At 53.2% G+C, this 24849-nt stretch overlaps 1 protein-coding gene across 11 annotated transcripts; it reads left to right on the top strand.

Annotated features, from left to right (window-relative positions):
- Positions 1-10: 10 nt before the first annotated feature.
- On the top strand, positions 11-20433 carry LOC308358646 (uncharacterized protein C19orf47). 11 transcript variants are annotated; one of them, XM_080828957.1, is made up of 12 exons: positions 11-104; positions 1447-1553; positions 1968-2591; positions 4771-4823; positions 7738-7825; positions 7970-8084; positions 10166-10247; positions 14062-14199; positions 16105-16254; positions 17498-17568; positions 19127-19475; positions 20138-20433. In XM_080828957.1, the coding sequence occupies exons 4-12, from the start codon at positions 4805-4807 to the stop codon at positions 20233-20235; spliced, it is 1110 nt and encodes a 369-aa protein (XP_080685083.1). In that variant the 5' UTR covers positions 11-104; positions 1447-1553; positions 1968-2591; positions 4771-4804; the 3' UTR covers positions 20236-20433. The 11 variants fall into 11 exon arrangements, with proteins under 11 accessions (XP_080685083.1, XP_080685092.1, XP_080685089.1 ...); XM_080828964.1 differs by lacking the exon at positions 1968-2591 and adding an exon at positions 6379-6539 and having other exon boundaries at positions 22-104; XM_080828962.1 differs by lacking the exon at positions 1968-2591 and adding an exon at positions 6303-6539 and having other exon boundaries at positions 22-104.
- The last annotated feature ends 4416 nt before the right edge of the window (positions 20434-24849 follow it).

Below are 24849 nucleotides of genomic sequence, written 5' to 3'. Positions count from 1 at the left end.
GTACTTCCGGGGAGGGCTGCCGGGCCGAGGGAGGAGGGTCTGACAGTTGGCGCGGCGGGCTAGGAGGGCGGGCGGCGCGTGTGGGCGCGGGCTCGGAGGGTCAGGTGAGGCGCGGGCCACGGGGTGGTGGGACTGGGCAAGATGCGGAGGGGATGGATGGCGTCTTAGTTCTGGAATCAGTCTTGGCGTCGCTGTGCGGCCCGGACAAGCGACTTCTTTCTCTGAACCTCAGTTTCCTCCTCTGTAGAATGGGGGCCAGAATCTGACCGTAGCATCCTCCTTATGGCTTAGAGTGGGAGGTCTGTTTGTGCATGTCGGAGACCCTAGTTCAGCGCCTAGCACACTGCACACTTCGTTACTGTACTATTACTGTTAATACTGTAGCGATGATAATGTTTGCGCTTGGCGTGGAAGATCTGGGTGTGGGAGTGTGCAATTGGAGGCCCGCCGATTTCGGCGAAAGTCCCAGCCCGGCTTTGTGGCAGTGGGCCTGTGCCTGAACCTCTCTGGAGCTCATTTTCCTAATCTATACAATGAGGGTTAATAGTCCTATATCATAGGGTCATTGTGAGGATGCTGATGAAATGTGCGTGTAAATCCCTTACCATGGGGTTTTGCACCGTATGCTCAATGTATTGGGACTATGTTAATAATGATAATGAGAGTTATTGGCGTAGTTGGAACTTGCAGGGAAGAACGGAGTAGGGGGAAGCTCAGAGACAGCAATAGGAAAAACTTGGATTCTGGAATTGGCCAAATGGACATCCTGCCACTTCCTGTTTGACTAATTTTGCCCCATCTCACAGATGTAGATTTTTCTTTTTCTTTAAAAGCACTGATGCATTTTCTCCAGTCAATTAATTTGAGAAGAAAATTTCATATTGGCATACTAAGGGAAAACTAGCACTGCTGGGTACAAAAGGAAGGAAAATGTAACCTGAAATACAGCAGAAGCAGAATAGTCTATTTAAATTGTAGACAGACGCTGAAAGACAATTGAAAAGGGACTATCATGGTCCTACAGACCCTGTCAGGTGGTACTCTGTTCTTTGCTTACCCTTTGCATGTGGCTGACATTAGGTCAGTGACTGTCCTCCCCTTTCTCTAGCTCACCGAAGTTTGATTTATTTAATGCATATGTACACAGCACTTATCATCTGCCCATCATTGTTTTAAGGACTTGGTGTTTGTGAACTCACTTCATCCCTCTAACCATTTTAAGAACATATACTCCTATATTCTTGTTTTATAGTTGAGGGAAGTGAGATCCAGAAAGGTTAAGGTTAACCCCTGACCCCCAAGGGTGGGGTTTCGGAAGTGGCAAAGTCAGGACATAGATCCAAGCCTTTCAAGGGCTTAGCAAGGGAGTCTGATATATGGTAATTACTTGAGTTTTAGAAACTGTTACTTGCTATTATTATTAATGTTCCAATTTTCACTGTTCAGAAAGTGGTCACTGGAGATGGGCTTTTAATGGAGGAAAGAGGCAATTGAGTCCAGCCGGGGGACTTCTGCCGCTGTAGGGAGAGGATACCAGTTCTCAAAGGCTTCTGGTAAGCATTAATGGACACCTCCAAAAGACTGACCACAGCACCTGGCTTGTAGTAGTCTGTCAGTCAGTGTTAGTCATAGGCATTGGACTGACTTGGGTTCAAGTCGTGGCCCTACAGTTCCTTGCTGTATGACCTTGGACCTGCCACTCTCATTTTTAACATGGGGATCATTTTTAACTTTTTTTTTTTTTTAGATTTTATTTATTTATTAGACACGGAGAGAGAGAGAGAGATCACAAGTAGGCAGAGAGGCAGGCAGAGAGAGAGAGGGAGGGAAGTAGGCTTCCCGCTGAGCAGAGAGCCTGATGCGGGGCTTGATCCCAGGACCCCGAGATCATGACCTGAGTCGAAGGCAGAGGCTTAACCCACTGAGCCACCCAGGTGCCCCTAACTTTTTTTTTTTTTTTACCCCAGGTGGTTGTGAGGAGACACTGAGCTATGTATACTCAGTGCCTGGCACCATAGGCCTTCAGCAGGAGTTACCGAATGGCCAGTGGAATCAGGGAGAACTTGTTTTCGAATCCCAGTGAAGTCACTTGGTGGATGTGGCATTTGACAAATGACTGCACCTCGATGAGTCGTATTTTTTTTTCATCGATTAAAATGGGGCTAATAATAGTCCTCCCTCCTGAGGAGGTAGTGAGGTGTCAGCAGGAGGCCTGGCTCCGGTCCTGGTTTATGATCAGTGCTTGGTATGTGACATGTTGTTTTTCTGTGTGACACATTGAAGCCTCGCCATGCCCTTTGGCCATGCCTCGCCATGCTGTCTTTGAGAGCTGCTGGTGGCATTGTCTTTGTCCAGTGGCAAAATCCAGAAGGCAGAGTAGATCTTAGGAGTCCAGTACAGGGGCAGAGTGATGTCTGCGGTCTTGTTCATCAACAAGAGACGCAACAGCAGCCAGAGAAGGTCAGCATGAGCCCCACTTGGAGGCAGAGGGGAGAGTCTCACATCTGGGGACTTTGGGAAAGCTGGTGACGGCCAAACAGAGTGAAGGAGAGCTTGCCAGGAGGACAGATAAGAAAGGATTCCAGGCACAGGTGAGCTTCTGTGGAAAACCGGGAGGCAGGCAAAGCTCCTGGGTGTTGGAGGAAAGGCTAAGACGGGAGGCCTGGGAGGTGAGACTAGCCAACACTTCCAGACTCTTAGGGGGCACGGGCACTGCCTCAGGTGCTCCGAGCATAGAAGCTCATTGGGCGTTCCAGCCATCCTCTGAGGGAAGTAACATCTGTATGGTCCTGACTTCCAGATGGGGACACCAGACCCGACTGGTGAAGTAGCTTGCAGAGACCACGTGGCTAGGAAGTGGTCGAGCCAGATATGAGCCCCGAGGTCTGGTTCCAGAGTCCTTACTGTCATACCATCTCTGCTGTACCATTAGAATGGAGGCAGGGAGGGGCAGATTGTGTATGAAGGTGAGCAGAAAGGGACTTCTGCACCCTGTGGAGCAAGCTGAGGAGGGATGACGGAGAAGGATCAGAATTGGGGGCCTGGGGGGTGCCTGGGTGGCTCTGTTGGTTAAGCATCTGCCTTCGGTTCAGGTCATGATCTCAGGGTCCTGGGGCTCCTTGCTCGGTGGGGAGTCTCCTTGTCCCTCTGGCCCTTCTCCCCCACAATCATGCTCTCTGTTTCTCTCTCTCTCAAATAAATAAAATCTAAAAAAAAAAAAAAAAAAAAGAATCAGGGGCCAGAGTGGGTAGAATGGAGCAGAGTGAAGGAAGAGAGCAGAGGGCTTAGAGGAGAGGGCAGGACTAGAGAAGGATGGGAGGGCTGAGTGGGCCAAGTGGCCCTGGAGGCAGATGGAGGTGAATCATCAGGCAAGGAAGTTTTTCCCTTTAGTTTCCTTTCTTTTCTTTCCTCTTTTCTTCCTCCCTTCCTTCTTTTTTCTTTTCCTTCCTTCCTTCCTTCCTTCCTTCCTTCCTGATTTTATTTATTTGACAGAGAGAGTGAGAGAGCACAAGCAGAAGGAGCGCAGAGGGAGAGGGAGAAGCAGGCTCCCCACTGAGCAGGGAGCCCAACTTGGGACTTGATCCCAGGACCCTGGGACCGTGACCTGAGCCGGAGACAGATGTTTAACTGACTGAACCACCCAGACGCCCAGTAACGTTCAGGGGAAAGTCCCCGTTGGTGCTAATATGTCCTTAACAGCTTTCTGGCAGCTGCTCGTCTTACCTAAGCAGGCGTTGGTCTTCCATGTCTCCTACCAGGCCCCTCGGGGTGTAGTGGCCCACCTCTCTGCCCTCAGCTCCTCTTGCTCTCCTCCCCCGTCTCCCCACCTCCCGCTGTTCCCTCACTCACTGTACTGTAGTCACCCTGGCTCCGTGCTGTCCCTCATCTATGCCCGACGGGCTCCTGGCTCAGGACACTGGACTTGCTGTACCTTCTCTTGGAACACTCTTCCTCTGTGAAACCACAGGGCTCACTCTTCTGCCTCCTTCGGGGTCTCTGAATGTCCCTTTAGAGCGGTCTCCCCTCTTCAGCCTGTTTGGAATCACAACCCCCTCCCTCCCTCGCCAGGTTCTCCCTGTGTTCTGGGTGACACCGAGGGCTTTCTGACTCACCGAATCGTGATCCATTTTGCTTGTTTACTCTCTCATCCTTCCTCCTCTGTCCCCACGTAGATGCCACCCTCTGTATTTTTTTTTAAAGATTTTATTTATTTATTTGACAAACAGAGATCACAAGTAGGCAGAGGCAGGCAAAAAGAGGGGGAAGCTCGATCCCAGGACCCTGAGATCATGACCTGAGGGGAAGGCAGAGGCTTTAACCCGCTGAGCCACCCAGGTGCCCCTGTATTTTTGTTCCCTGCAGTATCTTTAGCTCCTAGAATAGTGCCTTGCACCTTGTAGGTTGTCAGTAAATAATTTATGAATGGATGACTAATGGGTATTTATGGTTAAAGTGTTGAGTGAGGGTCGGCGCGGTGTATTGGGGGGGGAGATGTCTTTTTTTTCCTCTCACTTATCCCAGCTGGAAACTTCTGAGGTGTGCGGGGATGGAGCTGTGGACATTTGCCGTTGCTGGGCCTCGTCCCAGGCAGCAGGGAGAGCTGTGGTGGCAGCACTGTCCCAGGCTGACTTCCTGCCAGCTGTTAAGGCTATTCCTGGGCTGTGAGCCCCCAGGCACTCTCCTCTGGCCCGCAGGCAGGCAGGCAACGTGGGACACACACTCACAGCCTGCGGCGACTCATGGGCCCTCTCCCCCTGTTCTCTCTTCCAGGCTCTCAGGAGCAGCACCAGGGCCCGGGGAGACAATGGTCTCAGTGACTATGGGTGAGTCTGTGGCCTTCTCTCTGGGGCTCCCCCTCCCCACTGCCCTTTCTGAGGTATGACCTTGGGGAGGGGAGCCGAGGTGGGGGAGGGAGAGCCAGGTCACTGGCAGGAACAGCTGTTCTCGGAGCACCGTGGGGCGGGGCCACGGCCTGCCCAGGGCCTAGCCACTCTGTATCTTGGCCTCCCAACTGCACAGTCTAGCCTTAAAGAATTTGTGATGTGAAATCCAGCAGAGCTTCGGTTTTCTCACGTGTAAAACAGAGATACTCACAGGCCTTATGTCCTGGAATGTTGTAAGGATTAAGGAGGTTAGTGCATGTCAGACCTTGGGCACGCTTCTGACAAATGTCAGCCATTAGGATTCTCGTAAGCCTCATCGCTATCTTCTCTTTCAGCTCTGCACTCTGGGGTTGCCAAAGCTCAGAGGTTAGTGGGTAGCTTGTACCTTTTTTGAGATTTGTACATATAGAGAAGTACATAAGACATCTTTATGTGGTCATGGGAGCGATGAGAAGGTAAACGTCAGGCTACATCCTTTATGATTCCATTTCTATGAAGCTCAGGAACAGGCAAGACCAGTCCATGCTGTGGGAAGGTGGCAGTGGCCCCCGAAAAACAGAGTGATGGTGGCCGAGATTGCCTCTGGGATGTTGGAAATGTTTTATTTCTTGATCTGGGGGCTGGTTCTGTGCATGTGTTGGTTTTTGAATGTGACCGACTTACATGTGCTTTTGTGTGTATGTACGTTATAGTTCAATACAAAGGTTTAAAAAAAAAAAAAAGTGCAACCCCCTCCACCCCGCAACCATTCAGGTCAAGAAATAAAGTATTGCCAGCCTCCCTGAGGGCCCACCGCGGTCACGACCCTCTCCCTCCTCCAGAGGGAATGAACCATGATTTGGGGATCATTTCTCCTTGCCCTTTTTTTTTTTTTTAAGATTTTATTTATTTATTTGATAGAAGACACAGCGAGAGAGGGAACACAAGCAAGGGGAATGGGAGAGGGAGAAGCAGGCTTCCTGCTGAGCAGGGAGCCCGATGCAAGGCCGGATCCCAGGACCCTGAGACCATGACCCGACCCAAAGGCAGAGGCTTAACCCACTGAGCCACCCAGGCACCCCACTTGGCAGCATATTTTCCTCTTTAGTAGGACATGAAATGATGACAAGGGCCGGTTGTGGGGATGTTCTCAGTTCCTTGACTTTGCTTCAGGCAGCTAGCACCCCCCCCAGATGATGTGGCCCCTTTTCCCTCCTTAGTAACAGCGTGATTGAGATGCAGTTCACATTTTATACAATAAAGTGTACAGTTCAGTGGTTTTATACTGCGTTCGGAGTTCTATAGCCATTAGCACAATCAGTTTCAAAACCTTTTCATCACTTCCGGCAAAGCACCCATACCCATTAACTAATAGTCACTCTCTTTTTCCTGCCCCCGCCATCCCCCGGGCAACCACTGATCTGCTTTCTGTCTCTCTAGATCTCTATGGATGTTTACCTATTCTGGACATTTCATATAAGTGGAATCATTATGTGGTTTTTTTTAACGGATGAAGTTGCCTGCTTTTGGCTGATGGAACCCAGGGCCCCATGCCTGGGCAGGTGGATAGTGCCTGTGTGAGGCAGAAAAAGGCCCCCTGTCCCCTGGGCTGTGGCAGAAGTCCTCCGGGCATGAGCTTCACCTGCTGCAGTGCTGGGGAGACGGGCTTGTGGCCAGGTAGGCAGAAGGGTGGTCCCAGGCCTGCGCCCCAGCCCTGAAGTCACCTTCAGAAGAGACCAGAGTCTCTTTCCCCACTCTGTGCCTCAGTGGTCTTAATAAGCAAAATGGGCACAGCAGTAGCAAATTTCATATTTTGATTGTTGGGGTCTCATGCTATATACAATGAGAAAGAAAAGTTTCGCCAGCGAAACCCTTGATTGTGAGGTGGCTCTTAGTTTCAGAGATGTTAAAATTGTGAAAAGGAAGTTCTCAAAATCAGTGATCTTATCTAATAGCCATTGGCCAGACCAGGGTGAATTTGAAGGTCACGCCCAAGAGGCTAAAACAGAGAAGTTTAGAAACAATAAGCTTCGTGGGTGGGTGTGTCCCTGGTCTGGGCCTTGGGCTTGGTAGTGGTGGTAGAGTAAAAATAATAGCAGCAGGTGCGACGAGTTGAGGTTGTCCCCTGGGCCGGGTGCCGCTTCATGTCCTTTATGGGGACTCTGCGCAGTGATCCAAGGATGTATGCCTTATCACTAGAATGTGAGCTCGGTGAGGGCGGGGTCGTGTCTTGTGCGGTGGAATCCACCTGCCTAGAACGGGACCTGCCAAGTCCTCGGTAAATCCTTCCTGAGTGTATCATCCTAAATTTCCGGACCAGGAAACGGAGACCCCAAGCCTTAACTTCCTGTAGGCTCTTAGCCAGGAGCTGGCAGAGCCGGAATTTGAACCCAGGCGCCAAAGCCTATGCTTGCTGCTTCTGTGGTGAGGAGAGGGCTTGCTGACACTCATAGGCCGGCTTTGTGTCCCTTCTTTCCCTTCACCTGCGGATCCTGTCACCCTCAGCAGCTGGGCCTGCTGATGGGGACCAGGCCGGAGAACCTAGAGTCCCAGCTCCCTGAACTCGGGCATTGGCCGTGCGTGAAGATGATCGTGGGGCCTCACGGCCCAGGGCAGAGCTGTGACCAGAAGGGTCAGACAGAAACACGTGGGCTTCATGGCCTCAGTCTCCTCCTCGGCAGAGGGAGGGAGGCCTAATGCTGCGAGCTGTTCGCAGGGTTGTGGGCAGGCTGAGTTCCACTGTCCGAGGGAAGCGTTTAGGTGGGGCCTGGTGTGCGGTGAGCATTTAATTTGTGGGAGCCGCTACTCTTGTGGTTTTGCGGCTGCTCTTCTCTGGAGGGAATAATGGGAGTAATGAGCCCTGTCCATCCTGCAGCCACTTCCGAGTGGATCCAGTTCTTTAAGGAAGCCGGCATTCCTCCGGGGCCTGCTGTCAATTACGCGGTGATGTTTGTGGATAATAGGTAAGGGGGCCTAGGGGACAGAGCGCAACTTGGCGAGAGGAGGGGAGAGGAAGAGAGGAGGCGGGGGTGGGGGTGGAGACGGGAACTGGCCAGCCCATCTGTCCTGGCCTGCTTTGTGGCCTCACTGCTGACCCTCCCCCGCAGGATCCAGAAGAGCATGCTGCTGGATCTCAACAAAGAGATCATGAATGAGCTGGGCGTGACTGTGGTGGGCGACATCATTGCCATCCTCAAGCATGCCAAGGTGGTGCACCGCCAGGTGGGTGTGCTGCCCAGCCCCTTGGTCTCTGGGTTTAGGGTGTGGTGGGGGGGCCCGTAGCAGAGCCAGAAGGAGGCTTGGAAGCAAAAGCAGGCAGACCCGAGTTCCAAGGCTGGTTGTACCATTTGCTGTGACATTGGGCATGTTGCCTAATCTCTCTGAGCCTTTCTTTTTCCATTGATAGAATGCAGATAGGTAGACCTATAGGTAGAATGGTTGTAAGCATTAAGTTAAAGAAAGCCCCAGTATAAAAAGCCCTCAGTGTAAATAGTGGGGCCTTGGTAGAGGCTCTCTTACCATTACTAGTTCTCATCTTCCTCATGATAATCAGCTTTAGCAGGGCTCTCCTCTGTCCCCAGGACAGGAGCTCCCCCTGGGGGACTCAGGCGGTGATCGGGCCAACAACATGGTTATTCCATTCTTGGCCCCTCCACTTACAGTGACCTTAGACAAGTGAAGATCACTCCTCCCCCCACAGTCTCTCTGAAACAGGCTTTTCACACTGCACTGCTGCATATGGGAGCTGTGGCCACCTACCAGATAGTGTGTGTGGCACCGAGCACCAGACCTGGAATGAAGAGCTCATTGAATCTTTAGCTGACACTTACCAGGCCTTACCATAGCCTGCCATTCCCTGTCTCCATTCTTTATACATTTTATTTTACTATCATTTAAAAAAATATTTTATTTATTTGACAGAGAAAGATCACAAGTAGGCAGAAAGGCAGGTAGAGAGAGAGGAGGAAGCAGGCTCCCCGATGAGCAGAGAGCCCAATGCGGGGCTCCATCCCAGGACCCTGGGATCATGACCTGAGCCGAAGGCAGAGGCTTAACCCACTGAAGCACCCAGGAGCCCCTGTCCTTTATACATTTTAACTCATTTATTGCTCACTCCACTCGACTGAGAAGGAAGCTTGCCCCAGAGCTGTGCTCTCAGACTCTCACTGTACCAACCATTGGCTGCTTCCCCCACCCAGGGACAGGCCTTCACCCGGCCATCATCCAGCCAGGACCCCACAGTGAGGGCTCTCTCTGAGGCCAGGGATGTTCCCTCAGTTATCACAGAGAAGGTCACTGAGCAAAGCTTTTTTTCACCTCATATTTTTATTTCGTTTTATATATATATATTTTAGATTTTATTTATTTATTTATTTGTCAGAGAGAGAGGGAGAGTACAAGCAGAGGGAGCGGCAGAAGGAGAGGTAGAAGCAGATTAAGCAGGGAGCCTGATGCGGGACTCGATCCCAGGATCTCAGGATCATGACCTGAGCTGAAGTCAGACACTTAATCAACTGAGCCACCCAGGCGCCTCTCAGTTTAAACTTTTAAATTCGGGAACAATTTTAGGTTTACAGAAAAGTTCCGACAGCGGTAGAGAAAGTGTCTATATCTCCCTCACCTGGCTTCCCCTCGTGTGAGCCCCACACCGAGCCATGGACACTCGTCAGAGCTAAGAAACGAACATTAGTGCACTCCCACTAACCACACTCCAGACTGCGTGGATTTTCTTAGTTCTTCTGCCCATACCCTCTTTCTTTCTTTCTTTCTTTTTTTAAAGATTTTATTTGTTTATTTGATACAGAGAGAGATCACAAGTAGAGAGGCAGGCGGAGAGAAAGGGGGAAGCAGGCTCCCGGCCGAGCAGAGAGCCCGATGCGGGGCTCGATCCCAGGACCCCGAGATCATGACCCGAGCCGAAGGCAGAGGCTTTAACCCACTGAGCCACCCAGGCGCCCCCCGTATCCTCTTTCTGCTCCGTAATATCACCTTGCTTTTATTTGTGTCTCCTAACCTCTCCTTTAGTCTCCGTGAATCTGTGACAGTTCCGTAGTCTTCCCAGGTGACTGATGACCTTGACAGTTGTGAAGAGTCCCGGTCAGGTGTTTCGCAGAACGTCTCTCAGTTTGGGTCTGTCCTCTGCCTTCTCGTGGTGAGGAGTGAAATGTTCTGAAACCTCTTCTCTAGCAGCTCGGGCTCTGATCCTCCCAGTGTTGCTCAGGTTTCTTTTCCCCTACCTTGTGCCCTCGTCCCTGTGGTAACCCAGACACCTGTTTGGTTCTTCTTTCTCCCCACCTCCACAGGACATGTGCAAAGCTGCCACTGAGTCCGTGCCCTGCAGCCCCAGCCCCCTTCCTGGTGAGATCCGCCGAGGTGCCTCTAGCGGTAAGTCCCACCTACTTAGAGTTCCTTCCCTTTATCCCTACACTTTAGCTCTAAAGGGGACACACCCGGAGTCTGCAGGGGTGAAACAAGGCCAGCTGAGGTTCTCTCGGCCACCGATTTTCACTGGTGGCAGTTCTGTTCCGTAAAGTCACTGCGAACACTGAATGAGCGAGTGCCGGGTTGTTGCTCCCAGAGGAAATACAAGGTTAGGTTCCTGCAAGCCTCTTCTTACAACACTTTTGTCAACCGATCAACACAGACCTTACTTTATGTATGTTTCTGTAAAGACATTTCATTTGTCATATGTTGCTGACACGTTCACATTGAGCTCGTGGCCAGCAGCTCTGTAATGTGTGCCTGGACAAAGCTAATCTAACACGGGTATTTTCTCCGTAAGGAACATCACTTGGGAATACTAGAAAGCACTTTGCCACTCTACTTGGGGGCCATTTTATTTTATTTTTTTTTAAGATTTTATTTATTTGGCAGACAGAGATCACCGGTAGGCAGAGAGGCAGGCAGAGAGAGAGAGGGAAGCAGGCTCCCCGCTGAGCAGAGAGCCCGATGTGGGGCTCGATCCCAGAACCCTGGAATCATGACCTGAGCTGAAGGCAGAGGCTTTAACCCACTGAGCCACCCAGGCGCCCTTGGGGGCCATTTTATTTTATTTTATTTGGGGGGGGGCATTTTAAACAGCAAAAACACTAACACAGGTTTTAGTTTTGGGGTTACAAATCAATCTTAGCGAAGAAGTGAATTTGCAAATAGGGAATCCGTGAATGGTGAGAACGGATGGTATTTACACATTTGGTTTTTTTTTCAGCAGTGATACCTTTTTAAAGAATAAACTTTAAAAATTTAATATGCATATTAACCTTTGCTGCTTAACGAGCCCCAAACTGGTTTCAGGCACAGACTTTTATTTCTTATGATTTTATGTCCTGGCTGGTCTGTTCTGCTCTGGGCCAGCTCAGTGGATCTCAGTGGTCACCCAGCAGCTTGGTGGAGGCTGGGTGATCTAGCATGGCCTCACTCACACGTCTGGTGGTTGGCTTGACGTCATCTGGGCCCACAGAGGTGACCGGGCCACACGTCGCTTGTATTCCTGCAGGTCATGCCCGGGCTCGTCCACATGGGGCCAATCGCAGGGTGCCCTAGAGCAGCAGGAGAGGGCGGGCCCCAGTGTGCAGAGCACCTCTTAAGGTTCTGTTTGTGTAACACTTGCTCTTGTCCCATTGTCCAAAGCCCAGTCACGTAGCTAAGCCCGGCGTCGGTGTGGGCAGTGCCAACCAAGGGCATGGACAGAGGGAGGCTGAACAAATTGGGGTTCTTTGCTGCGACAGTCTGCCTGAACTTACATATGATCATGAAGGTACAGCTGAATCACTTTCCACAGGCGCAGCAGCCGTGTAACCAGCAGCATCCAAATCCAGAAACAAAAACCTGACCAGCATCACTCCCCCCTCTCCAGGGCACCCATTACCCTGATGTCTCACAGCAGAGATGGTCTGTTTTTGTTAGTCTTTTTTGCTAGTCTGTCAAGTGTACATAACTGAAGTCAGACAGTATGTATTTTTTTATAGCCTTCTGAATGCCTTCGTTTAAAACAAATTAAAAAAATTAAAACTAACAGGGACACCTGGGTGGCTCAGTGGGTTAAGCCTCTGCCTTCGGCTCAGGTCATGATCTCAGGGTCCTGAGCTCGAGCCCCGCATGAAGCTCTCTGCTCAGCGGGGAGCCTGCTTCCCTCTCTCTCTCTGCCTGCCTCTCTGCCTACTTGTGATCTCTGTCTGTCAAATAAATAAATAAAATCTTTAAAAAAAAATTAAAACCAACAAAAATACTAGTGGAGAACATAGACAGTCGGGAGGAATAGGATAAGCAAAGAGGGAAAGGGAGTGCGGAAGAATGTCCCAGAACAGCATTCTTGGTACGCTCACTTGTATACACTTTAGAATATATGCTTTCGAATATATGTATCTGTATCTATGCGTGTCTGACATTGAACTACGGCTTAGAGTCATTAGGGCAAAGACAGAGTTTTTTTTCTTCCACCCAAATGGCGCTTACCTGTCATGAGGAAACGTATCCCTTATTCCTTTCAAGCAAGACGTTTCCCTCTGGGTACATTGCACAAGGCAGGGCCTTTCTTCTGTTCACTTTCTATCGCAGACCATCCCAGTCATCCTGGGAAGTTCTGCCCAGCTCACCAGAAAGCCACCCTATCTGGCTTCAGAGCTGTCCGAAGAAAAGTCCTGGAAAAATTGTGGAAGCGTATATACTCGTCATTATCAGGGGAGTGAGCAGGGCTGGAAATAGACCATTTTTCCCCGATAGGGGGAAGGAGGAGGTCTGATCAGGAAGGGCCAATCCCCAGACTTCAGAAAGCTCCAATTCTTTTTCTTCTTCTTCTTTTTTTGAATTTAAATTTAATTAGCCAACTTACGGTACATCATTAGTTTCAGATGTAGTGTTCAATAACTTACCAGTTTCACATAATACCCAGGGCTTGTCACAGCACTTGGGGCAGGCTCCCGTTCTTGACCTGGGTGGTGGGTATGTGGGAGTTGACTTTCTGTTAAGTGGTCTGTGTGGGTTTGATATATTTTTTCCTGTATGCTATAGTTATAATTTCAAAACCAAGCAAGCAACATATAATTGTGTAATGCATCAAGAGTCATGGTGGGGGACTTCATTAGGTTTTGAGAGGCAGCACATAGCAGAAAAAGGGAAGGCTTTGGGGGGGTGGGTAGTCTAGAATACCAAAATCTGAAAGCTGGTGGGAGTAGGAGTGGGGAGCACCGGGCCTGTGGAGTGAGCCAGGCAGCATGAAGCTCTTCCCCAAGAGCTTTTGAGACCCAGGCCCTAAAACCAGGAATACTGCGCTGGAGACAAGACCCTTGTACTTCCCTCGCTAGGGCCAGCCCTCCTGTCTGCGTGCTGTAGCTCCCCCCTGCTCCGCAGAAGACCGGGGCCTCCAGAGACCTCATCCCCAGAGAGAGGTCACTGCATATCTTCTTGCTGCCCCGCTGTAGCTGGACTCACCATGGCTCAGGGGCCTGGCGGAGGAACCCCTCCCGGAGTCCGGAGTCCCCGCTTCCTCACCTATAAAATGGGCTTGTAGTAGATCCTGTTCCGGTAGGGATGTTGGGATTTTCCATGAGAGGGTTCATTTTTTCCAGTAGATGTTTATTGAGGACCTGTGAAGCACCAGGAACTGTCGCAGCCCCTGGGGATACAGAAATAAACAGGCCTTGTCTCCTGGTGGGGCCTGCATACTCAAGGGAGAGCCCCCCCCAGGAGACATCCGTGTCATTTAGTGTCAAGCAGTACTTAGGGTTATGAGGCAAAAGCAAGCCTAGTGCAGGGTCGGGCCGGTGGAGGTTGGTGGAGTGGTCGGGAAGCTTTCTCTGGGGAGGTGCCCTCAGAGAGGAGACCTGAGTGAAGAACCAGAGCGAGCTGGTTGGTCCTCGGGGAACCGCATACCCAGTCAAGGGAACAGCACGTGCTAGGAAGAGGTGCACGCTTGCTGGGTGAGGAAGATCCCCAGACCAGCTTAGCTGAAGCGGAGCCAGGAGAGGAGCTTGGGAGAAGTGTGACAGGAACCAGTCTGGTCTAGGGCCTTAGGAAAGGCCCTCACGCAGTGAGGGGTGGGCCAGCTCCTGGTTAGACTGGCCAACCCCCATTGTGGCCGTGTAGCCCCAACATGACTCCAGCTGCCCTTCCCCATTCAGTCCCAAGGTTTGCCTTCACCATTCTGGCCTCCATCCCTGGGCCCCCGGCATGACTGGACTCTCCCCTTTCCTCCCTGCAGCTGCCTCTCGAATGATCACCAACAGCTTGAACCGCGACTCCCCACCCGGCACTCCCCCCAGGCGGCCAGACCCCAGCACCTCTAAGATCTCGGTCACTGTGTCCAACAAGATGGCAGCAAAGAGTGCCAAGGCTGCCGGTGAGGGGATGTGGGCGGATGGTGGGAGGAGCTGGGGGTGAGGGTGGGTTGGGGATGGTCTTTGGAGGTCACGTGCCCAAGGTCGCAAGTTGCTTTGAAGACCACAGGGTGTCCAGAGCATTCAGGCATGGTCAAGCCCCTGCGCCTCTGTGGGCCTTGCTTTCCCAGTCTGTAGAATGGGGACAGTGGGAAGCTCTTGAGACCGTGTACCTACTAGTGCGGTGCGCTGTGGTTCTCAGTGGTCAGTTCTGTCGTTTTTGATTTTTTGTTTATTTTTTATTGTGGAAAGAACACTTAACGTTGACATTACCATCTTCATAAGGGCTCGAGTGTTCAGTACAGCGCTGCGGACTACAGGGGGCTCAGTCTGTTTTCACAGATGATCACCGAGGCCCGCACTGGTGCCAGGCCCTGTGCTCGGTGCAGGGGTCAGAGGTCCAGAAGGCACCGTTTCCTCTCAGCAACCAGGAGGATCTTTCCAGACCTTTGACCTGATCCTCTCACCCTGGGCTAGAACTCTCCAGAGCTTCCCATTGTCCCAGTAATAAAGTCATCTTCCCATATGGCCTTATAGGCTCTGTATAATGTTAACTCCTTCTCCAGCATGTCCTCCCCTGGCTCCCTCCCTCGGGTCCCTTCCAGGCTCCTTCCCGTCGTGGGCCCTTGCCCTGACGTTCCCTTCTCCCAGCACACTCTTCCACCAAAGACTTTTCTGTGCTTGGCCTCTGTTCCTCTTCCAGGTCTCAGCTTGAAAGCTGGGAATAGGACACTGGTCTTTGGGCTTCCAAACCCTCCTCCTGTGTGTCCCACTGCTCTGCCTTTGTCGGACCCACCCCACAGCAAAGATCTTGGCACAAGTGGAAACCAAGGCCCAGGGAGGGAGCTTGGTTATTCTGACGCCTGGCCCCATCACACCCTGTGCCCTCGCACCTCCTCCCCGTCTCTGGCCTTTTTGATTTGTGTATCATGAGCAAGAAAGTTAAGATTAATTTCTTTCTATTTTTTTTTAAAGATTTATACAGACAGAGATCACAAGTAGGCAGAGAGGCAGACAGAGAGAGAGGAAGGGAAGCAGGCTCCCTGCTGAGCAGAGAGCCCGATGTGGGGCTCGATTCCAGGACCCCAGGATCATGACCTGAGCTGAAGGCAGAGGCTTTAACCCACTGAGCCACCCAGGTGCCCCCAAGATTAATTTCTGAAGTATTGAAAAGATGGTGAGCCTGGGAGTGACCAGCTCAAATGTGTTGAGGGGATTCATTTGTGAGTTATAATTTACTTATGTACAGTGCACAAATTGTAAGTGTACAGTTTGGTTAATTGATTAATTAATTTTAAAGATTTTATTTATTTGACAGAGAGAGATACAGCGAGAGAGGGAACACAAGCAGGGGGGGTGGGAGATGGAGAAGCAGGCTTCCTGCCAAGCAGAGAGCCAGATGTGGGGCTCTATCCCAGGACCCTGGGATCATGACCTGAGCCGAAGGCAGACACTTAATGACTGAGCCACCCAGGTGCCCCCAGTTTGATTAATTAAAAAAGAAAGGATTACACCCATGAAGGCACTACCTAGATGGAGCTCTTGAACCATTCCATCAGCCAGCAGTTTCCCCCTTCCCAGCTAGGCTGGGAGGTCAGCCTGCTGGGGGAAGGGACAGAGCCACAGGGAGCTCTGAGAGGCTGACTGCCGCGTGGGGATTCTGAGCACCACTGGCAACCCTGTTGTGCCTAGACCTCTGAATCTCTTGGTGGTTCAAAGTCTGCAGTGGTTGGGAAGATAAGAGATTGCAGTCATTCGAACACATGGAGATAAAGGGCACATTTGTGCCCTTCGCAGGGCGTCCAGCCCCCAACCCAGGAGCACATTCCATTCCGGAAGATGCTCACCATCCCCCTCCTCCCTATCAGCCCTGGCCCGCCGGGAGGAAGAGAGTCTGGCTGTTCCCACCAAGCGGCGCCGGGTCACTGCTGAGATGGAGGGGAAGTACATCATCAACATGCCCAAAGGCACCACCCCCCGGACCCGTAAGATCCTGGAGCAGCAGCAGGCAGCAAAAGGTATCGACCTGGCAGGGGCGCCCTTTGGCATCGAGACTGCATTTCCCCTACTTTGCGTGGTGCAGGGTTGATCAGGCCCTGCGGGCACCAGCCAAGAGGCAGGCTCTAGTGAGATCCAGGGGTCCTGGGAGCAAGGGGACAACGATGGTGGTCATAGAGGAGGAGACCTGTTGTCCTGCAGTTAGCATAGCAGGGATCCCTAGCGCCTTGGCTGGCACCTCTTCCCCGGGGGATGGGGGCCTGCACCCAGTGAGTGCCTGCCTGTGACGTGGGGACCCAGCCTGGCTGAGGGCAGGTGCCCGAAGCGTAGGAACCGTCATGAGCCAGAGGAGCTCGGTTGAGGTTCAGTCCATAGCTGGGGTACAGAGGGGGCCTTCCCCACAGGGTTGCTTTTAGAATAGTGTTTGTGTCTTCATTGAAAAACACTCATATGGTGCGGAAGAACATACAGTACCGCCGGACTCTGTCCCTTCAGTCCCATAGCCCAGGCCATCGTTACCCTACCCAGACCAGTGTGAGCTCGCCCGCGTGTGTTTGTACATAGGCGCATATAGGTAGTTTGTTTTAAACCACAAATAGCATCATCCTGTAGGTATTGTTGTAGAACTTTTTTTCTTTTTAAAGATTTTTTTGTTGTTATTGGGGGGAGAGACAGAGAGAGCATGAGTGGAGGATGAGGGTGTGGAGAGAGGGAGAAGCAGGGAGCCTGATGGCGGGGTTAATCCCACGACCCTGGGATCATGACCTGAGCTGAAGGCAGACGCTTAACTGACTGACCCACTCAGGCCCCCCCATGCTTTAATTCTTTTTAATGATCATTTAATGGTTGCATCATATTTATATATCATGATTTAATAAACATTCTTTCAATGGTCATTTGGGTTGGGATGTAGCGAGAGGGCTTATCACCAGTCAGTAGGCTCTCAGAGGCCCATGACCCCCCAAAGAGTGAAGGGAACAAGTAAGGATTAAGAACCCTTCCCACACATACACACATTTCGAACTTGTACAGCCTTAAGGAGCCCAAGGGTCAATTTCAGTGGATTTCGCACTAGCCAGAGACGTGTGGGTCACTGTTAGCCAGGGCGTAGACACAAAGCCTGTGCCCGCCTGGACCAGAGCTGCCCGGGCCTGGACTGGCCATGTCTGCCCTCCCTTGTCTGTACCATGTGTGACGCTCGGCCAGGCCTAGGCTCTCTGCGCGGCTCAGCAGGTGCTGGCTGAGGGCTCACTTCCCTCCCAGGTCTCCAGAGGACATCCGTGTTTGACCGCCTCGGTGCCGAGACTAAGGCAGACACGACGACGGGGAATAAAGTGAGTTGGGAATGGGGAAACCACCTGAGGTTCTCTAATTGTCTTCCTTGCGGGTGTCGATCCCACATCTAACCCCTCATACTCCCTGCACCGTCTCACCCACCCGGACAGCCTCCGTTCCCTTCTTTGCACTTCGACTTCTCTCCTCATTTCCAGTGCCTGGGGTCTGGCCAACTCCTGCCTGCTGCCCTCGGGCCGCTCCCACCTCCGTGTCCCAGACTGGCCTTGGCATCTTTCCCCTGGAGGGACTCCCGTCCCAGGCCCTGTCTCAGGGATGCCCCGGTGCCCCCGTTCCAGGCCGGCTTCAGTGAAGGCTCTGTCTGTCGTCCCTGATCTGCCACCTCCCCCCATCTCCTGCCCTTCCCCCACAGCAGCAGTGTGTGCCCACGTCCACGACAAGCCTCCTGCCCCCCCCATCAGATGCTTCTCAGTGCGATCAGGATGAACGCCACCCTCCTTGCCTTGGCCTGCAGGTCCCTGGGACGGTGTTTGGTTAGGAGCCCACAGCCTGAGCCCTGCCTGGTGTGAATCCAGCTCTGCCACTCCCTGGCTGCGTGGCCTTGGCCATGTCACTTAAGCTTCTTGTACCTTGGTTTCCCTATCTGTCTCATACGCACCTCGTTGTGAGGATGAGCTGAGCTGCACCTGCACGGGGCTGGGGCGTCTGATGCGTGGTTAGGCATGCTGTAGGTGTCCCCTTCCGTGAACTGCGCCGGGGCTCCCGGCTGCGTTTCCTGCCTCTCCATCCCTTGCTCACCAGGGCTCACCTGACCTTTCTCACCTCCTAGAATGTTAATCACGAGCATGATAGTAACAGTCGGGCTCTCGTGGCTAGAAGATGCAGCCACGTGAAGAGCTTACTTAGCGCAGAGTGAGCGCTCCATACTTAGGATTCTTATTCCTGCCTTGGGTTCTTGGCCCTTGCTCTTTTCTTGGCCCACTCATCCCCACTCATCCGTGAGGGCCCGGCTTACACATCAGCACCTCGGACAAGGTGTCCCTGAACTCCTGGAGGCGGCAAAGCTTCCCGGTCTCCTCGCCAGCACTCCCGTCTCTTCCGGAGAGCGCATCGCTGTCGTAATTAGGGAGTTGTTTGTGTCATTTCCGCTGCCAGGTCCGTCTCCCCCACTGGACTGTGAGCCCCCTGAGCGCAGGGCCAGGGACAGTCAGGACTCGGGAGATACTTGTTGAGTGAATGACCAAATTTGTCTTTTGTCGTGTTCCCCTGTCGACCTTGGCAAATGGTCTTCTCTCTGTGCATGGCCCACCCTTTGTCTTCCCACCTTTGTTAGACCTACGTGCCGCAACTTTCAGATCTCATCTCAGGTGTCCCTCGTCCGGGGATTCTCTCCTGAACTTCAGCCAAGGTCAGGAGACTCCTTTGGGCTCTGCCAGCTCCCTGGATGTCCGTCCCATCATGGCTCTCACCACTGGCTAGGGTGTCACCATGTCACCCATGGGTGTTTCTCCCAGCGAGGCCAGGAACAGTGAGGCAGCTCTGTGCGCATGCGTGTTGAATGACTAAACAACTCACTTGTCCCATCTCTGACCCCTGCAGCCCACAGGAGTCTTCAGCCGCCTCGGGGCCACCCCAGAGACGGACGAGGATCTGGCTTGGGACAGCGACAATGACAGCAGCAGCTCTGTCCTGCAGTATGCTGGGGTCCTGAAGAAGCTGGGCCGGGGCCCGGTGAAGCCCAGTCCCCAGGCAGCACTGACTATCAAAGCCAAGGCCACAAGCTCGGCCACGACAGCTGCCACGCCAACACTGCGGCGCTTGGCCCTTTCCTCACGCCCTGGGCTTGAGAGGAAGCCGGAGTCCCTGTCCAAAGTCAGCATCATCCAGAGACTGGGCAAGGCTGCCCTTGTGCCCGAGGCCCAGGACAGCCAGGTCACAAGCACCAAGAGTAAGTCCTTGGCCGAGGTCAAGGTCACCATTAAGAGGACTCTGGTGGGGCCCCGGGGGAGCAGCTCCAGTGAGGGCCTGGGCGCCCAGATGGACCATGCAGGCACAGTGAGCGTGTTCAAAAGACTGGGTCGCAGGACCTTCTAGCCTCTGGGCGGGGCGCAGGCCCCTCTCCAGGCTCCTGGCTCCGGCGGAGGCTCCCGTGAGGCTGCGCCCGGCCCTCTGCTGGCTCCCCCTGCCGGCTCCCGGATGACACTGCTTGTCTCCCTCAGGCATTCGAGCTGGCCCAAGCTTTCTGGGAATTCACCCCAGTGTTCTGAGACCGAGATGGTCGCTGTGGCCAGGCCTTGCTGCTCTAGGACTTTCCTTTCTCATGTCCTTTGTTCTCTCCTCTCTGACTGTGGCCTTTGGCAGGACCCACTTTTCTACCGCTCCCAGAGCCAAGCGCTCTTTTCCGCTCCATTCCCCCTCCTGCCCCCCCCCCGCAGCATCTGCTGCGTCCACCCCAGCTCCCCAGCCTTCCCATCCCCCAGAGTCCCCCCACCTAGCCCACGTCCCGACTTCCCCTCCCCCTCTGCCCCCTCCACCCACTCCTTTAACTTCTCCGTCTCTCCCTCTCTTCACACTGTTCATTTCTCTTCTGTTTTCTGTCCCTGTGGCAAGGCCCGACTGTGCGCTGCGTCCTGCCTGACCCTCCTGCGCCTCCGGCCTCCCAGCGGCCCCCTCGTCGGCGGTGGCGTCGAGCCTGTAGAGACTGTTAGCCGCCCTCACGCCCAGGCTGGAGGGACCGCCCCGACCCTGGGCTGCAGCGGGCTGCCTCGCTTTTCCTGTCCTGGGCATCTTTTTCTCTGACAGCCCATGGCGGGTGGTGGGCAAGGGTCACTGGGAAGGGAGGCCAGCGCCGGGAGAAAAAGAAGAAAACGGCTGTTTTAATATATTTTTGTGACTTTCAAACTGTTTCCCTCCCCTCCTTCAGGGTGAGTCACAGGGTTGTTTTTCACACAAAGCACAACGTAGGTGGGGGTGGCAACGAAGGGTTGGGTTCTCTCTCTGGAGCCCAGGCTTCCTGGCCCTGTCTGTGGGGCAGGCCCCCAGCCGAGGGGAGGAGTGGTCGTGGTCATCGTTCAGTTGAACTTCCTCTTTCCTTCACCCAGCTCTAGTTCCATCACTCTGTCCTCCCGCTCCGGGTAGTTCACCTGTTTCTGCCACTCTGCCTGTTGGTGGCCTTCCAAACTGCAGGCTCCCGTGTGAGGCAGTGGGTTCATGTCATTTGGGTCATACATGCGTGCACTGCTGCACAGCCCCTGCCCTGTGCCAGACCCGTCCGGAGGAAAGCAGACAAGCCCCTGCCTGCGTGGCTGGGCTCTCTAGTCAGGGAGGTGGCGGGAGAGGGGTCATCCTGTCCAGAGAATGGGAGGGAGGAGCAGAAGCGGCCAGGGGGACTTCTGATGTTGGGGGAAGTAGGCCTTTCAGAGGAGGCGAGGTAAGGGTTGAGCAGGGTTAGGGTTAGGGTTAGGGGCAAAGGCCCTGAGGTCAGAGGAGCAAGGAACACGAAGGCCGGGGGTGCTGGCCAGGGCGCGAAGGGCCTGCCGCAGAGCACCTTTTGTTGGGGCAAGTGGGCAGGGACCAGATGACCTGGGGCTTCATGACCCGCGGTGAGGAATTTGGACATCTTCCGGAAGCCCTGAGAAGTTTGGGAAGGTTTCAAGCTAGCAAGTGATGTCTGACTTGCCTTTTATGAAGATGGTTTTGGCCCCCATGAGGGGCTAAATTGTGGGGAGGGCAGGGGTGGGAGCAGGAAGGCAGCCGTGCAGGAGCCAGGGCAAGAAAGGAAGGTGGCATGGGGTGAGGCGTGGGGAGGGGGAAGGAGGGTGGGCTTCAGAGGAGCTGTGGGCAGTGTGGATGGATGAGAAGTTGGGGCGCAGGGGTGGGGAGCAGGGATCGCCTAGAGGGGGGTCCGGAGCATCTAGCTAGAGGTGCTGTTTGTGGAGACTAAGGGGTTGGGGAGGGAGGAGCTGGGGAGACAGGAGGGCGCTGGGCTGCTGGGATTCAGGGCAGGGGGGGCACCTGAGCTGGAGACCAGTAGCTTTGGGGAGCACTCAGGGGACTCCGTTCAAAGCCGAGGGCATGGTGATACCAGCGGAGAGCAGCATAGAAACAGGAGAGGGCCCAGGAGGGGACGGAGGGCCCTTTTCTCATTGAGAGAACAGAACTGATGGGATCAGCAAGGAGTGGGCTGTGGCTTAGGAGACCTAAGAGCTGGTGACCATGAGATGAGACGTCACCTGTTTTTGTTTTTTTTTTTAATTGTGGTAAAATATACAGAAGATTGACCGTTGTAACCATCTGTAAGCGCCCTGTCCAGTGGCATGAAGCACATTCCCGTTCCTGTATAACTGTCACCACCATCCGTCCCCCAACTTTCAGGGCCGATTGTCTGCTTATTTGTGGCTTTTGAGTCCTGTCATGTCGGGGGGCTGCTGTGTGCCGGGGGGGTGCCGAGCACGGGGCCCAGGGTGAGAAGGGCTGGGTGTCGGGGTGAGGGCTGGTGCTAGGGCCCGGGCGAGGCCCACGGGGCGCTGCTTAAGGTTGGCTGTGGGGAGGGCAGCGGACACAGACAGGGATGATTCCGGAGGCGGCCCCTTTGGGGTGGCGGGGCCGCAAGTCAGGGCTCGCGCACCTCCACGCTGGGCTTGCTGCTCTTCAACTCTGGCTTTTGTTTCTTTCCCCTGTCGTTTCTTCTGGTTCCACTTCGTGGATCGTTTTAGCAACTGCCGGGGTTGATAGGACGGCTTCCGGTTATGGAACTTGAGAGCGCTGGGTAACTCCTTGCTGTGGGGTGATGTAGAAACAGGAATAGCTCACCTAACCCTGAGACGCTCACTGGCGTGAGCCAAGTCATGTGTCACTGTTGCTCTTTACGGATGCCCAGAGGGGAGCGCCCTGCCCAAGGTGTCACCGCGCGGGGAGCCTCGTCCCTCCACCCTGCCCTGCGCTGTCTCGAGACCTTTCAGAAAGATGAGGGTGGGGTCCTAGGAGAGTGGTTTGGGGTTTTCTAGAATTACTTACATGCATGTGTTTCCCCACTGCATCAGCTTGCCGCAGGAAGCATTTGCAGCTTTGGGGTGCCCCGGCCTTGAGAGTCACACCGTGTCCTGCCACCATCTGCTGGCTGGACCAGACCAGACACCTCCCGAGCCTCCCAGCTGCTCCAGGGCCACAGAGTCCCTGCCATTTGATTCGGCAACGCCTCCACACCAACTGCCATGTCTGTGACCCACAGCAGTGCATCACTTTTCCTCTGGTTGTATCAAATATTTTTGAGCATACTACATTCACGTGGTTCAAAATGCAAAAGATACAAAAGGCTTTATGGTGAAAAGTTCCTTCCCGAGTCTCCTAGACCTCTTTTCAGAGGCCACCAGTATCTCCAGGGTCTTGGAGGAATCCTTCTAGAGATGTGTTTATGGGGTGTGTGCCGTGTGTGTGTGCATGCGCGCGCGTGTACACACACACACACACACACACACACCCCTACAGGCATACGGGCAGAGAAAGATAGAGTAATGCAGGTCTATTTATTTAGCCACCCCTTTCCAGAAGGGAATTCGGGTGGCTTGCAGTCTCTTGCTGTTACGAGCAGTGCTGCAGTGGACAGACAACCTTGTCGTACGTGGGGTCCGTTCAGGGGTGAATATGAAGAATTCTAACCGTAGCGCTTCAGTGCAGATACTGATGCTAGGCCGATAGCAGATCTGAAGCAGGCTCTCCCGAAATCACTGGCATTCTTCAGAGGAGTGATTCAGACACTTGTCACCCCATTCCAGCAAGGCCTTCGGAGCCATGGGACTCTTCCAGCTGGAGACCCCTGGAGGAAGCAGGTGGGGGAATGCTGAAAGCTAACACTGAGCACACCTTTGTGCCAGGAAGTACTAAATAAAGTGCTCCGCGAAGTTGACAGACCCCCCGAGTCCTCAGGGAAAGGGCGGCAGCATGAAGGTCAGGGACTTCCTACTGTCATCCCATGAACAGATGTGCACTGGAGGTACAGTGGGCCTGGGGCTCATGGTAAGTCACTGAGCCAGAGCTGAGCCAGCCCGGGGGGACGGTTCTGTTTAGGTGGTGGTCTTGGGATGAGGTCACCTCCTCTGGTAGCTCACCCCAGGAGACGCAAAAGATGGGAACTTTGGGTAACTGGCAGGCAGCCCCACTGTCCCCTTCCTCCCGTGTCACAGCCTGCACCTCCCGGATGGGCCAGGCATTGGGTGGCGGCAGACTCAATCCCTCCTTTGCCTCCTTTCCCTCCTTCGGGGATCAGAGCTGACTAGTTTGGGGAGTACTGCTCCTGTACCTGCCTGTGAAGGCCCAATGTTCCCCTGCACTGAGCTTTCCCGGCCTTGTGAACACCGGGCCCTCTGCAGCCTTCACCAAACAGGCCAAGCCTGACCCAGCTAGCAAGTGGCGGGACCGGGTTTGATGTCAGGACCGGGAGCCTCGCCTTTTTTACATTTGTGTTTTAAGACTTAATATTTTTTTAGAACAGACTTCATTTTGCAGGACCATTTTAGACCTACAGAAGAATGGAGAAGTACACTTAGGATGGGGCTTCCATACACCCCACGTCCAGTTTCCCCACGTCCCTCTTATGAGCGTCTTGTAGTGGGATTCATTCGTTAACAATGAATGAACCAATATTGATACCATGAATGTTAAAGCCCATAGTTACTCAGATTTCCTTAACTTCTTCCCCAGTTTTAATATCTTTTTTCTGTTCTAGGATCCCACATAACATTTGTGTTGTCCCAACATTTGCGTAGACCCAAATGGAGCTGTCATGCCTCCTTAGGCCCCTCTTGCTTGTGGCCGTCTTTGATGACCTTGAGAGTTTGAAGAATACTAGGCAGGTCTATTAGCGATTGTTCTTCCATTGGGATTTGTCTGTCTCATTCTTAGACCAGGGTTATGTGTAATTCAGAGGAAGAGCTCAGAGGTAAAGTGGATTTGACCACATGGTATCTAGGGTCCATACTGTCCACTGGATGGATCGCTGTTGATCTAACCTTCATCACGTGGCTTGATTGCCTGCTGCTTGCTGGATGTCTCCACTGTCAAGTTCCTCTCCCTTTCCGTTCTGACCTCTCGGAACGGAAGTCAGTCACTCCGTGCAGTCCATACCTGAGGAGCCCGGGGCCTATGTTCCACCTCCTTAAGGGCAAAGTACCGAAGTAAATTAGAAATAAATTCTTCTGCAAGGGAGATGTTTCTCTTTTCTCTATTAACTTAATCATTTTCTTTTCATCGGTATGGACTCGTGGGCATCTGTTTTACATTTTGGGTTATAGAATCCAGTCCTACTTGATTTATTTTGTTGTTCA

The sequence above is a fragment of the Martes martes genome, assembly GCF_963455335.1.
Source record: "Martes martes genome assembly, chromosome: 17".
Classification (NCBI taxonomy): Eukaryota; Metazoa; Chordata; class Mammalia; order Carnivora; family Mustelidae; genus Martes; species Martes martes.
Note: the sequence above shows the minus strand (reverse complement) of the source record. Positions and strands in the feature narration are given on the sequence as shown.